Below are 14,722 nucleotides of genomic sequence, written 5' to 3'. Positions count from 1 at the left end.
GGCAAAAAAAAACACAAAAAGAGAAAACGCAACACAAAAAGAGAAAACACAACGGCAAAAGAGAAAACACAACACAAAAAGAGAAAACACAACACAAAAAGAGAAAACACAACACAAAAAGAGAAAACACAACACAGAAAGAGAAAACACAACACAAAAACAGAAAACACAACACAAAAACAGAAAACACAACACGAGAAAACACAACACAAAAAGAGAAAACACAACACAATAAGAGAAAACACAACACAAAAAGAGAAAACACAACACAAAAAGAGAAAACACAACACAAAAAGAGAAAACACAACACAAAAAGAGAAAACACAACGGCAAAAGAGAAAACACAACACAAAAAGAGAAAACACAACACAAAAAGAGAAAACACAACACAAAAAGAGAAAACACAACACAAAAACAGAAAACACAACACAAAAAGAGAAAACACAACACAAAAAGAGAAAACACAACACAAAAAGAGAAAACACAACACAAAAAGAGAAAACACAACACAAAAAGAGAAAACACAACACAAAAAGAGAAAACACAACACAAAAACAGAAAACACAACACGAGAAAACACAACACAAAAAGAGAAAACACAACACAAAAAGAGAAAACACAACACAAAAAGAGAAAACACAACGGCAAAAGAGAAAACACAACACAAAAAGAGAAAACACAACACAAAAAGAGAAAACACAACACAAAAAGAGAAAACACAACACAAAAACAGAAAACACAACACAAAAGAGAAAACACAACACAAAAAGAGAAAACACAACACAAAAAGAGAAAACACAACACAAAAAGAGAAAACACAACACAAAAAGAGAAAACACAACACAATAAGAGAAAACACAACACAAAAAGAGAAAACACAACACAAAAAGAGAAAACACAACACAAAAAGAGAAAACACAACACAAAAAGAGAAAACACAACACAAAAACAGAAAACACAACACGAGAAAACACAACACAATAAGAGAAAACACAACACAAAAAGAGAAAACACAACACAAAAAGAGAAAACACAACACAAAAAGAGAAAACACAACACAAAAACAGAAAACACAACACGAGAAAACACAACACAAAAAGAGAAAACACAACACAATAAGAGAAAACACAACACAAAAAGAGAAAACACAACACAAAAAGAGAAAACACAACACAATAAGAGAAAACACAACACAAAAAGAGAAAACACAACACAAAAAGAGAAAACACAACACAAAAAGAGAAAACACAACACAAAAAGAGAAAACACAACACAAAAACAGAAAACACAACACGAGAAAACACAACACAAAAAGAGAAAACACAACACAAAAAGAGAAAACACAACACAAAAAGAGAAAACACAACACAAAAAGAGAAAACACAACACAAAAAGAGAAAACATGTTTAGTAATTTGTCGTTGTGTTTTCTCTTTTTGTGTTGTGTTTTCTGATTTGCTGTTGTGATTTGCACCTCAGGGCCACCGTACAAAACACACACAAGAATGAAAAGCATGAACATTAAGGGGAAACACACACACACACACACACACACACACACACACACACACACACACACACAGAGACACACATACTTTTTCCCACTCAAACATCAACAACAACTTGAGCAATCTGCGATGACATCAGAGTTCAGCCTCCCTCTCGGCCAATCAGAGCGCAGATAGGGTTTCCCAGTGGAACCCACCAGTCATCTGGCTGCGTGAGGTCGCCGCGGGGTCACACATGTTTCGGTCGTGTCTCTATGGAGAGTGTGTGTGTATACGTGTGTATGTGTGTGTATGTGTGTGTGTGTGTGTGTGTGTCTCTATGTGTGTGTGTGGTTTGTTTTGGCGACCTGGAGGTGCCAGCTGGGTGGAGCTTAGTGCTCAGAGCTAACGAGGAGCAGACGCAGCTCGGTGTTTATTCTCTGTCACAAACACGAAGCTCTTCTCTTTTTGTTTTTGACTGTTTTATACTCGAACACAGTCGAAACCTTCTCCAACAATAAAACACCTTAATACTGTGTGTGTGTCTGTGTGTGTTTTTTTAACAGGTCCATTTGAACCTTGTGATTTTTAATTCACTTACTGAACTGGTTATTAATTTTCTTTTTTTTTTTTATTCCAAGTGCAGCCCTTGGTCATTAGGAGCCCAGTAACAACATTTTAAATGAGTCACAGTAGCAGCAGTGTGATTAAAATACTGTAGGTTAAATTAGGTTAAAGAGGTTTAACACCACAGCTAATGAAGCTCCACTTTCCACACTTCCTGCACTGTGGGTCCTTCACAATAAAAGCCTCTGTTGTTTTTAGTTTGCAGCGACTTGAACCTGAATGCGAGAGCGCGCCCCAGGCAAAATCAATACAGGACTGTTTAGGCTGTAAAAATGTCCTAAATGACGTTGTTTCCAGTAAACTCTGGACTATTTCCCTTCAGGACACTTGGATTGCATTGCAGTGGACGAGTGTGGAGGAATATTTCAAGGTTTTTGTGTAGTTTTATGGATGTTTTTGTTTTGGGCTCTATTAATCTCATATAAAGTTTTCATTGGACTACGAACCGGCCTCCCGGGTCTCCAGATGCACTTTGAGGAATAAAAAACTACTCTGGAGTATTCATCAGCATGAGGGTGAGTCACTAATGACTGAATTTAATTTTTTGGTGAACTATTCCTTTAAGGGAAAAAACGTCTTGTTGCAGGATGAAGCCGTTTGATGGTTTTGTCTCTCTTTTAGCTCCATGTTTGGTCTCCACCAGCAGCTCTGTGTTCAGCAGCTGCTCTTTAAAGGATAATTACCGTTTTTTACAATCTGGACCTTATTTCTAGCTTGAAATACGATCATTTACTCACCCAGATAACTTTGGTGTCATTACAAGTCGTTCTGACGAAATTAGATCCAGCCGAGAGCCGCGTATATCCATATAATGTGAGAACACAGGGAAGCACAATGCAACCTCTAAATAACACATTATCTGCCGCGAAACTCCTTCATTTCACCAATATTTTGTTACGATATGCTAGTGCTATTCCCCTCCGAGTCTGGGGTTAGCTGTTATCAACATCCGGGGTCTGTAGGTTGACCTACTGACCTCTGATCTGGATGATGTCATCTCCGACCGCTGCCCGGCTCATTCTGATAATAATCATTCTGCTTCGGCATTCGGGTCCATTTTTATCTCAACTAGCCGGAGCTTTAGTGAGTCCAGGTTGAGGAGAGGAAGCCTGTGGAAGCTGAACTTCATCCAGCTGCTCATTTTGTTCTGACAAGTCGGAAACATGCAGAAACGAACCATAGCATTAGCAACAAGCGGTAGCAACAAGGTCGGAGATGACATCATCCAGGTCAGAGGTCAGTAGGTCAACCTACAGACCCCGGATGTTGATAACAGCTAACCCCGGACTCAGAGGGGAATAGCACTAGCATACTGTAACAAAATATTGGTGAACTGAACGAGTTTCACGGTGGATAATGTGTCATTTAGAGGCTGCATTGCGTGCCCCGTGTTCTCGCATTATATGGATACGCGGCTCTCGGCTGGATCTAATTTCGTCGGAACGACTTGAAATGACACCAAAGTTATCTGGGTGAGTAAATGATCGTACTTTATGCTAGAAATAAGGTCCAGATTGTAAAAAACGGAAATTCCCCTTTAACACGACTGATATAAAAAATCTGAGATTGAGTCAGAAGCTCCTTCTCTTCAGGACTCCTCCTGTTTTATACCTGGTGTTTTTTTTAAATATCTTTTTCTGTCGTGTTCTCCATGATGCTGCAGATGTACTTCCTCACAGACAAACAGAGAAACAAACAGACAAACAAACAGACCCGACACTGGACCTGTGTCATGTGTGCTGCGGATCGGGCCGAGGCCTCGGAGGATTCGTGTTCATGTGCCGTGTTCTGTCACGTGTTCGTCAGTATGACACGCTTCGGTCATGTAATATTCATGCTACACGTCTCCCCACTTTAAAAGCTTTAAGTGCTTTCACTTCTCATTGTTCAGAACCCCGCTGAGGAGGAGTTTAGTCTTGATCTGTGGACTTCAACCCTGGACCTGAAACCTGTCTCCAGTCTGACTAACGGAGGAGCTGAGCTTCGGTCTGAATCCATAAAATTGCAGAGGAAATTGAAAAGTGTGTCTGAGAGATAAAAACAAAAACCCTGAGGGAATTTTAAATATTATATCAGGCCGGAGGAGAAAGAAAAAGAGATTTCAGGATGACAAATGGAGACACAAATGAAAACAAACTCAGGGAGCAGCAGCAGATAAACTAAAAGACAGAGGGAGAGAGGGAGAGAGACGGGGGGGGGGGGGGCTCCAATCTGATCTAAAGACTTTCTGTCTTGTCTGAAGACTTTCTGTCTGGTCTGAAGACCTCCAATCTGGTCTAAAGACTTTCTGTCTGGACGTCTCCAGGCTGGACCGAAGACCTCCCATCTAGTCTGAAGACTTTCTATCTGGTCTAAACTTCCTCTCCAGCCTTTCAAACTCACAATCTGGCCTGAAGACTTAAAATCTAAATCACAGCAGAGAAGAGAAGCTTTAAGTCTTGGCTCAAGGAGTCAAGGAGTCAGACGCTGCTATCATGGCAACACTGTAGCGCCTCACTCTGGGACTCAAACCTGCGATCGTCTTTAACAACAGTCTGTGGTGTTGACCTTTAGAAATCAGTGACGTTGTACAGGTTTAGAGAGTCGGTGTGGAGAACCTTCTGTTTACACTGAATTTTACAAACTGAGACATTTCTGGTCGTGTCGTTAAAAAAAGGGCCAAAGTGGGACGGACGTGTGATTTCACGCTCGGTGTGTCCGCTGACTGATTGTATAAGTGATTGTGTGGGACGCAGTAGGTAATAGAGGAAGTGGAGCCGAGGTCGGCTCAGGCCCACATCACCTCCACTTCTCTCTCTTTATAATAACCACCGACTCCAGCTTCTCCCTGAATACTAATAAGTTCCTACACGTCTCTGTTTGTCCAACAGAGTTCAGTCATTTCCCAAAACGGGCCTTTGTCAAACAAACAGGAGGAAACAGAGCGTTTGTTGGAGGCTATTTTAGAATAAACTACAGTGTGTGTGTGTGTGTGTTGTTGTGATGAAGGAACAGGTCTCGTCCCAGAGCAGCAGCGGTGACTCATTGATGTGTTTGTGGACGACAATGGAGCTCAGAGGAACCAGAGCAGTCTGTTTAAAACAAACAACTCCGAAAGGCACAAAGGTTTAAAGGTGCACGCCGTCTGTTGGAACCAATTGTTGTTGTCACTTTGATGTGTTTTGCCTCTTTATTTTATTACCACCGTGCATTGGATTGTCTTATTTAGGATGATGATTCATTCCTATTGTAAAGATTGAATGTAAGTTTTTGTTGACTTGTCTTATCTTATTCGTGTCGTAATTGTAAATGTATGTTTTAAATGTACTGTTTTTAAATGTGGACCCCAGTAAGTGCTCTAATGGAGTTCCTCACAAATAAACAAATGAACAATGAGATGCTTGTTTCCGATTTTTTTTTGGTTTTTATCAATAAGCTTCCTCCAAAGCAGTGTTTTTCAACCTTTGGGTCGGGACCCCGCGTGTTGATGCCTGGAATTCAAATGAGGTCCCCTGAAATGTCTACATTTTTTAAAAACTATTTATTATTCTTTTTAAAATTATGATTAAAACCACCACACAGAATCTTAAACAACTATATTCGACACTTTCACTTTCTCGAATATAAATTCAGTTCAAATAAAATGCAGCATATAAAAATATCTCAGCTTGCACATCTTGATTGAACCACTGGTCTAAAGCTTCATACTTCCTTTATACTGTCATTTAATTATACTGGAAGTTGTTATTGTTATGTTTTAATCATGGTTTATATTGCTAGGGACTGGTTTCATGTTGTGTTCCTGTAAAACAGTAGAAATTTGGGTGAAAATAGTTTTGTGAGGTCACATTGACCTTTAGTAACCAAATACACCAGTTCACACTTAGAGTGCAAGTATTAAATTGAACCTTTTTGCAAATATCTACAGTGTCGACCTGATCTGACCTGGTCTAATCTGGTCTGAGCTTTGTGTTGTGCTTCCTCAAGTCCAGAGTGAGAGTTGGAGATGAGACCGGAGAAGTTCTTTTTCCTGAGATATCGTAAAAATGTCTCCGGACTGTAGAAAGATAAAACTTTAAAACAACAAATCGTCTCACACCAAGAAAGTTTAGCTCCAGTGTTTATTTAAAGAAGCTGAGACAGAGATAATTTATATACAGACTGCACACACACACACACATACACACACACACACACACATAGAGAAGACAAAGGGGCAGAGACAGAGATAATTTATATAACACCCTGAGACGCTGACAGTGTTTGTGTTTACATCCTCGGTGTGAAATAAAGGTTCAGAGTTTGAATACGAGACGAGACGCTGCAGAGGAGAGAAGCTGTGACACAGTGTGTGACCTTCATCACACACACACACACACACACAGACACACACACACACACACACACACACACACAGACTGATGAGATGTAAACGAGCATACACCGACCCTATACTTAATAATTTCACATCTTAAATGTTTCAACGCGCGTCATCACTGTTTCACCTCCCTGCAGCGTTAGCATGCGAGCTAAACTCAGAGTCAATGACATTACCATTTTGTGTGTGTCTGTGTGTGTCTTTGTGTGTGTCTGTGTGTGTGTGTGCGTGCTGGGGTTCATTAGCTAAAGCAGTGACCTTTAGAATAGCATGCAAGGGAGCACACGCATCAACGCACAGTCACACTGACGGCCAGTTATCCACACACACACGCACACACACACACACACGGAGATAATACCGACCTCGGCGATGAGGACGACGATGACGCAGTCGTCCTTCTCGGCGGCGCTGAGCTCCGACATGAGGGAGCTGAGCGTGTCGGTCAGGTAGGAGTGGACCTCCCGCTTCACACTGGGGACCCCCATCACTATGGAGACTGCAAACACACACAGACACACACACAAACAAATGAGATGTTATATGTTATAAAGATTCCAGACGGACGAGAAGCCGCAGAGACAACAGAGGAAGAGCGACGAGAAAACAACAGATGAGCTCTGTTGACACTCGACAGGAGGCAGAAAGATCCAGAGAGATCGACAGCGTGACGAGACGAAGCAGTGATGAGGAGGTCAAAGGTCAGAACGGCCCGGTTATATATACACCGACCGATGTATACCTGGATGAAAAGGTCTGGGTGAAAAGTTCCTGCCTTGAAAGGTTTTAGATAAAGACAAATTTAACATATTAAGAGAACGCACCCAGGAAATACACAGAGCCGATGGTTAGTTTGGTTGGTCTCAGAATATCAAACACTCCTTGGCTGGGAAAATGACACATTCTCAGGAGTTAGACTGACCCGATGAGTAGGTCAGGAGTTAGACTGACCCGATGAGTAGGTTTAGAGCAGGGGTTCTCAACCTACTTATCACGTTCACCGGTGGACAATTTTTCCGCGGCCCACAGTCCGGGGATGTACAGTACGTACAGTATGTTCCTCTCTTTACATTACACAGTTAATATAAAAACGATTGTAGATGGTCACATGGTTTTCTATTAGACACATTATCCAGGAAATAGAGACAATGGGTTGTGTAGTTCAGTGGTTCTCAAACATTTTTTACATCAAGGATGCCTTAAATGGATACAAATTAGACCACGGACCTCCAGTGGACAAAATTTTGAAGCAAACACCAGAAATACACAAGTATTTGTTCTGAGACTGAAGAACATTACTACTTTTTGAGTCAATGTATACTACATTCAAATTTGGGCCAATGGTGTTGCAATTTCTCTCAAAACATTTCTAGAAAAAAGTGGTAAAAATTCTCAAAAAAAAAAAAAAAAATTCTAGATAAAAGTGGTAAGATTTCTAAAAAAAAAAAAAAAAAAGTTAAACATTTTTTAGAAAAAAGTGGTAAAATTTCTCCCCAAAGTTTTTTTTTTTTTATTCTAGAAAAAAGTGGTAAAATTTCTCAAAAAAGTGTAAAAAAAAAAGAATCTAGTGTTCACCTCAAGGCTCTGGAGGCATTGGTGTTTTAGCTTATATGTAAATACGTGATATTTTGGATTATCTGTCTGTTCTGTGTATATGTGTATGTGTATATGTGTTTTGTTTTTTGTTTTATATTGTTCTATGGACCGCCGCTGTGTCCGAAATAAAGTATTGAATTGAATTGAATTGAATTGAATGGCAAGTTTTCTAAAAAAAAATAATAATAAAGTAAAAAAAATTCTAGAAAAAAGTGGTAAAAATTTCAAGAAAAAGTTGGGGACCCCCTTGAACCCCACTTTGAGAACCACTGGTGTAGTTGACTTCATGACATTTCCCAGGAAATAGACAGAGACAATGGGTTGTATACAGTAGTAGAGTCAACTATGATTGGAAGTAGGCTACTCCTTAGATTAGGGTTAGTGGCACATTTCCAGGGAATAGACAGAGCCGATGGGTTTCCAAGAATGTGTGGATTTCCAGGAAATACACTTTCCACTTTTTCCTGCTTTTATCTCTGGATGTTTAAGCTGCTATCACTTGAACTTCCTGCCTGGATGTTTCAACTTAAAAGCCCTCCAGTAGAGCTCAGAGGGCACAGTGTAATCCCTGCACTGTCCTGGGGCAGTTGGTGGGTGTTGGTGTTGGTGGGGGTAAGTGGGTGGGTGGGTGGGTGGGGGCTGTTAATGCAGTTTTAATACCACGGCTTTTATTTCACAGTTTACAACGAATCTGCTTCTATAAACCAAACCAAACTGGACCAGGATGAATGAGGCTGAACCGGGCCAGGAATATAAAAACAAGTCAGACGTCAAAGTGGGCTGATAAAAAGGAATATAAACGCACAAAGACACATGAAGACACACACAGAGACACACACATATACACACACAAACACACACAAACGCACACCCTGGGGTCTTATATCTGTACATTTACAAGCCGCTCTGTCTCGCTTTAACTTGTTTTTCTCTCCTTGATGAAAAAAAAAAAAAAAACACTTTGTGCTGAGCCTGTTTTATTTTAAAGGTTTTACATATAAATCAGATTTGTCACAAGAACAAACACACACACACACACACACACACACACACACACACACACACACACACACACACATATAAATATATACACATTTCTTGCTGTATGCACTCTTCTTAGTTGTTATCTTTGTCCTTTGCTGCACTATAAAGTTCTTTCTGTTCAACAACTAACCTGTTTTATTCAAAGTGCATCATAAATACATTCGACTGCACACGCACGCACACACACACACACACACACACACGGTGTCCCTAGTTGTTTGTTTTTTAATCTGTGTTTACTCCGTCTTCTCTCGGGAGCCAATTTTATGCCAAAACTTAATAAACAAACCATGTTTTATAAATGCACCATGAAACACTGTGCGGTTCACAGATACAAAACTCTATTAACAACAATAAATAAATAAATAAATAAATATAAACTAACATATTTTGGTTTTGCAAATACAAAATGCACTTATCAAACAAATACACAACATATTTCCAAGTCACCGCTCTTCACAAGCTAATGCATCATGACTTACTTAAGTTATGAAAAAATAACTCAGCAGACTTTTCTCATAAGTTATTAATTTAACCTCCACAGCAGCAGGGGGCGCTGTTTAACTAACACACAGGAGTTTATGCCTCTAAATGTTGTCGTAACTAGTTTTAAAGTTATCGATTTGACTATTTCAGTGGTTAAATAGTAACCCTAACAACAACAACGATCAAAAAATCAGTCGGTGATGAATAAATTTCAGGCACCATTCATAATTTTTCCCAAGGGAGACAATAAAGACTAACTAACTAACTCACTAATTAACTAATTACAAAGCACAAGATAGCTTTAATAGTCACACCTAATAATCTATAATAGTCATATTTCTATCATGATGACAGCGCTGTAAATCGATTAAATCAAATTTATTCACAAGTTACATACATTTCAATAGAATAGAATAGAATTGTAATGGTAGAGTTTGTTTTCTAATATTGAATATAGTATAAGTGTATTTCTTTGTTTTGTAATGTATTTTTTTCCCCCAGTACTTTTCATTTTAGAAATATGTTGTGCATTGTCAGATAAGTACATTTTACATTCACATTTTGCAAAGTGCATCAGTTTGTGAGTAAAGTTTTGTATCTGTATCTGTTAACCAGACAGAAGCATTTATAAAACATGGTTTTGTTTGTTTTTAAAGTTGTTTTTTTTCTCATATTGGTCAGAAAATGATTCATGACAGAAAAAAATGTTTTGAATTTAAATCAACCTGACACACACACACACACACACACACACACAGAGCTGTTTGTGTTTCTCTCCAGGGACGTTGGGTGTATCAGGGGGCCTCGGTGAGCTGTTACCCCAGGGAAGGTGCACCGTGCCTGGGCTGCTGGTTCAGACAGGAGCCCTGAGGCGTCAGTCAGTCTGTGTGTGTGTGTGTGTGTGTGTGTGTGTGCAGGTTGATGTGATGCAGGCTGATGCAGCTGATGCAGGCTGTAGCGTCTCACCTCCGGTCCGTCCCTGTCCCAGGTGCACGGCCGGCTGCAGACTGTCCTCGCGGTTCAGCAGGTGAGGCAGGTGGTGGAAGATGGAGGGAAGCTGCAGCACGTTCTTACTGCTGCTCACGTTCCACAGCTTCAGCCTCGTCTCTTCTGGAAACACAGAGTTAGACCGGGTTAGACTGGGTTAGACTGAGTTAGACCAGGTTAGACCAGGTTAGACCAGGTTAGACTGGATTAGACCGGGTTAGACCAGATTAGACCGGGTTAGACCGGGTTAGACCAGGTTAGACCAGGTTAGACTGGATTAGACCGGGTTAGACCAGATTAGACCGGGTTAGACCAGAGGTGATGAAGCTGCAGCACGTTCTTACTGCTGCTCACGTTCCACAGCTTCAGCCTCGTCTCCTCTGGAAACACAGAGTTAGACCGGGTTAGACCAGGTTAGACCGGGTTAGACCGGGTTAGACCGGGTTAGACCAGAGGTGGTGGAAAATGGAGGGAAGCTGCAGCACGTTCTTACTGCTGCTCACGTTCCACAGCTTCAGCCTCGTCTCCTCTGGAAACACAGAGTTAGACCGGGTTAGACCAGGTTAGACCAGGTTAGACCGGGTTAGACTGGATTAGACCGGGTTAGACCGGGTTAGACCGGGTTAGACCAGATTAGACCAGGTTAGACCAGGTTAGACCAGGTTAGACCAGATTAGACCGGGTTAGAGCCACAGACTGTAAAAAATATGGACGTAGCGTCCGTGACGTGACCCATTGGTTTTGGGGAGTCGTTTTTGTGACTCAAATATGGCGGCCTGAACAGCGCCATGTTGGATTGGCCGGCCGAGAACCCGCCCACTGGCCTCGAAGCAGCCTGTCTCCGGACCTGTCACTCAACGTTTCCGCGCCCTAATTGGCGAGAATTTTAAACCTAATAATAGTAAAACGGTAGCCTAGAAATCTAGCTGCACCCTAGCGGCAGCAAATATATTTGCCCCGTAGGTCCATCTAGAAACGAGCCATAGGAGCTTTTTGAGTCTCGAACACCGTTTGTGTTCACCAATCACAGCGCTCTATCTGTTTAGAGAGTCGTTGGGCGGGCTTAACGCCATGACGACGTACATTTTAATTGGCTTGTCAGGCTAACGTCATCCTGCTCTTTGCTCTGATTGGTCGTAGCGCTACCCTATTGCGTGCATTGCGAGGCAGTTTGAAAGACAGCCTTCATCCCGCCCCCTGGATTGAGCCGAGGTCTACCGGTCGTTGCCAGACTAGACATGTTAATGATATAGTCTGGCTTGTCAGGCTAGTAAAACGGTAGAGTAAAAAAAAAAATTCACCCCCCTCAGAGTGTGTGTGGGGGTAGAAAGTTTGAAACTATCGGTAGAGACCAAAAAAAATAAAATACACCAGGCTGTAAATATGTTTTTTTAAGCTGTAAAGTCGGCTATTTTAACATGGCGCTCAATTGGAGTTGCTCCCTTAGAGGTCGCCGGGGTAGCTACTGCAGCCTTTTGAACGCGGAAGTGGTCTTCACTTGGAGAACCCACAACTCCCCCCTTTAGTTAGACCAGGTCAGACTGGGTTTGAACAGGTTAGACCCATTAGACTGACCAACCCAGGCCGGACAGAGGACAGAGGACCGAGGAGGAGGAGGAGGAGGACGGACCTGAGAGGCTGCTCCAGGTGCGGTTGATGTCTCTGAGCGCCTGCTTCTCGGCGATCGCCCGTTTGATCTCCTCCAGGACCAGGTTCAGCTCCTTGGAGCGCCGCAGGTTTTCCTGCTCGGCCGAGTGGAGCCGCTCCCTCAGCGCCAGGAACTCCCTCTGGTAGATGTCCACCACATCTCCTAGGGAGGAGGACACGAGGAGACAAGGAGACAAGGAGGTCAGAGAGGAGTCAGAGCAAAGACCTGAACAGAGATAAACCACGACAGATAAACTGGTCTCTGAACCTGCTGTTTCCTGAACACGTTGGTTACTTTTTTTTTTTTTCAAAACTTTATTTAAAGCAGAAGTAAGCGATCCGGTTGTTTTGGCTAACTTCTTGTCAGCCGATGGAGTTAGCAGTCCCCGCCCTCGCCCCTACGTCATTAACATAAGTAACATAAACATAATAATAAAATAAATGAAATTAAATAAAAAGAAGGAAGAAAAGGGCAGGACATATTACATTTCTCCAAATATTTCTTCAATTATGTTAACAGTGTGTATACATTTTTTATTATCAATTCTTTTAATACATCAGTCAGTGGCGTGCACAGACTTTTTGAAGGGCAGGGGCGATTGGGAAAAAAAGGGCACATATAGCGCGTCCTCACCACTGAAGAGGGCACTTTAGCACACGTTTTGGCTCCAAGAGGGCACTTTAGCACGCGTTTTGGCTCCAAGAGGGCACTTTAGCACACGTTTTGGCTCCTATAAGGCACTTTAGCACACGTTTTGGCTCCTAGAGGGCACTTTAGCACGCGTTTTGGCTCCAAGAGGGCACTTTAGCACGCGTTTTGGCTCCTAGAGGGCACTTTAGCACGCGTTTTGGCTCCTAGAGGGCACTTTAGCACGCGTTTTGGCTCCTAGAGGGCACTTTAGCACGCGTTTTGGCTCCTAGAGGGCACTTTAGCACGCGTTTTGGCTCCTAGAGGGCACTTTAGCACACGTTTTGGCTCCTAGAGGGCACTTTAGCACGCGTTTTGGCTCCTAGAGGGCACTTTAGCACGCGTTTTGGCTCCTAGAGGGCACTTTAGCACACGTTTTGGCTCCTAGAGGGCACTGTAGCACGCGTTTTGGCTCCTAGAGGGCACTGTAGCACACGTTTTCGCCCCCATGAGGTCACTTTAGGACGCGTTTTGGCTTCCAAGAGGGCACTTTAAGGCGTGTTTTGGCTCTCAGGGGCACTTTAGGGGGGGGCGACTGCCCCCCTTGCCCCCCCCCAGTGTACGCCACTGTTCAAAGTACTTGTTCTTGAAATCAGAACACGTTGGTTACTGTTGCTACGTGTTGTCATCACTGTGACATCACTGACCTCAGCTCTACATCATATCAACGATGTTTCTCCGAGATGCAGCAGCTGATGATGATAATGATGCGACTCGGGGGATTTTACAGCGAAGACTCGAAGCGAAGCAGCTTGTCGTCATTAACAGGTTAAAAAAAAAAAAAAAATAGACATAATCTGAGTGAAAACATGAAAATAAAAATCTAAATCCTTCGCCTGCCATCCATCATCCCTCCATCATCCCTCGTTCCCGCGGTTAACGCTGCGTGTGTGGAGGTAAATCTGCACTAATCCCCGAGAGACACGCAGCATCTCTGCTCACTTCACCGTCCACCGAGGGAAACACACACACGACGTCCGTCCAACAACAAACCGCCACGGAGACACAGTTTATTATTTGACCTCATCATCAACTGTGAACTCTCAAATACATTTACAGTAGTTTGGCTCAACAGAGAACTGGGCTTTTATTTTGAAACTCCTTTTTCTTCCTCTTGATTTTCATATTATTTGATGCAGCAGCTCAACGGGGGTATGATATGATACTACTACTATTACTACTACTACTTATGTAAAAACGTTTACAAAGTGTGTTATGATTAAGAATGAAAAAAGAAGCAAATAATCATTAAAGGGATAGTTCACCCAAAATTCAAATTTCACTCATTATCTACTCACCCTCATGTCGACTAAGGGCTGGGAGAAGTTTCAGAGTTTCAGATATGACGGTTGCGAACGGAGCTCAATTGTAATTCGTCCAAAAAGACACACCAAAAAACATCCAAATACCTCCATGCTGCTCGTCTGTAATGTCCGTCTTGTATTGAAGCCCCGACATGAGAAATTGTTCCGAAAAAAATTAAATAAGTCTATATTTTAAGCTTGTTTGTAGCGGAAGCTCCCAGTGTCTCGGTTCACTGCTCTTTCTGTGTCAGTGCAAATCACGACCGGTGGAACAATTTCTCATGTCGGGGCTTCAATACAAGAGGGACATTACAGACGAGCAGCATGGAGGTATTTGGATGTTTTTTGGTGTGTCTTTTTGGATGAAGAAAAGTGGTATCCATTCACAACCGTCATATGGACATGTAGTGCTGCGCGGAGCCCCGCTGTAACTCAGAGAAGGCACGGAGAACTCTGAAACTATGAGGGTGAGTCGATAATGAGAAATGAGAAATTTGAAT

The 14,722-nt window shown here is 42.1% G+C and overlaps 1 protein-coding gene across 2 annotated transcripts in view; it reads right to left on the bottom strand.

Annotated features, from left to right (window-relative positions):
• mgat4b (alpha-1,3-mannosyl-glycoprotein 4-beta-N-acetylglucosaminyltransferase B) overlaps window positions 1–14,722 on the bottom strand; it is a 132,197-nt gene that overhangs the window by 53,637 nt on the left and 63,838 nt on the right. For both annotated transcript variants that reach the window (XR_015036854.1, XM_085788961.1), the window contains exons 2-4: window positions 12,214–12,393; window positions 10,563–10,706; window positions 6,836–6,969 (exon numbers count right to left, since the gene is read on the bottom strand). Coding sequence is in view for 1 of the 2 variants with exons in the window: in XM_085788961.1 (XP_085645087.1) it covers window positions 6,836–6,969; window positions 10,563–10,706; window positions 12,214–12,393 (458 nt within the window). In the remaining variant the exon portion in view is untranslated. The remainder of the gene's footprint in view (window positions 1–6,835; window positions 6,970–10,562; window positions 10,707–12,213; window positions 12,394–14,722) is intronic.

The sequence above is a fragment of the Trachurus japonicus genome, chromosome 10 (genome assembly GCF_045865225.1).
Source record: "Trachurus japonicus isolate A0001 chromosome 10, Traja_1.0".
NCBI classification, from domain to species: domain Eukaryota; kingdom Metazoa; phylum Chordata; class Actinopteri; order Carangiformes; family Carangidae; genus Trachurus; species Trachurus japonicus.
The sequence above is the reverse complement of the archived record's forward strand: the minus strand, read 5'-3'. Positions and strand labels throughout refer to the sequence as shown.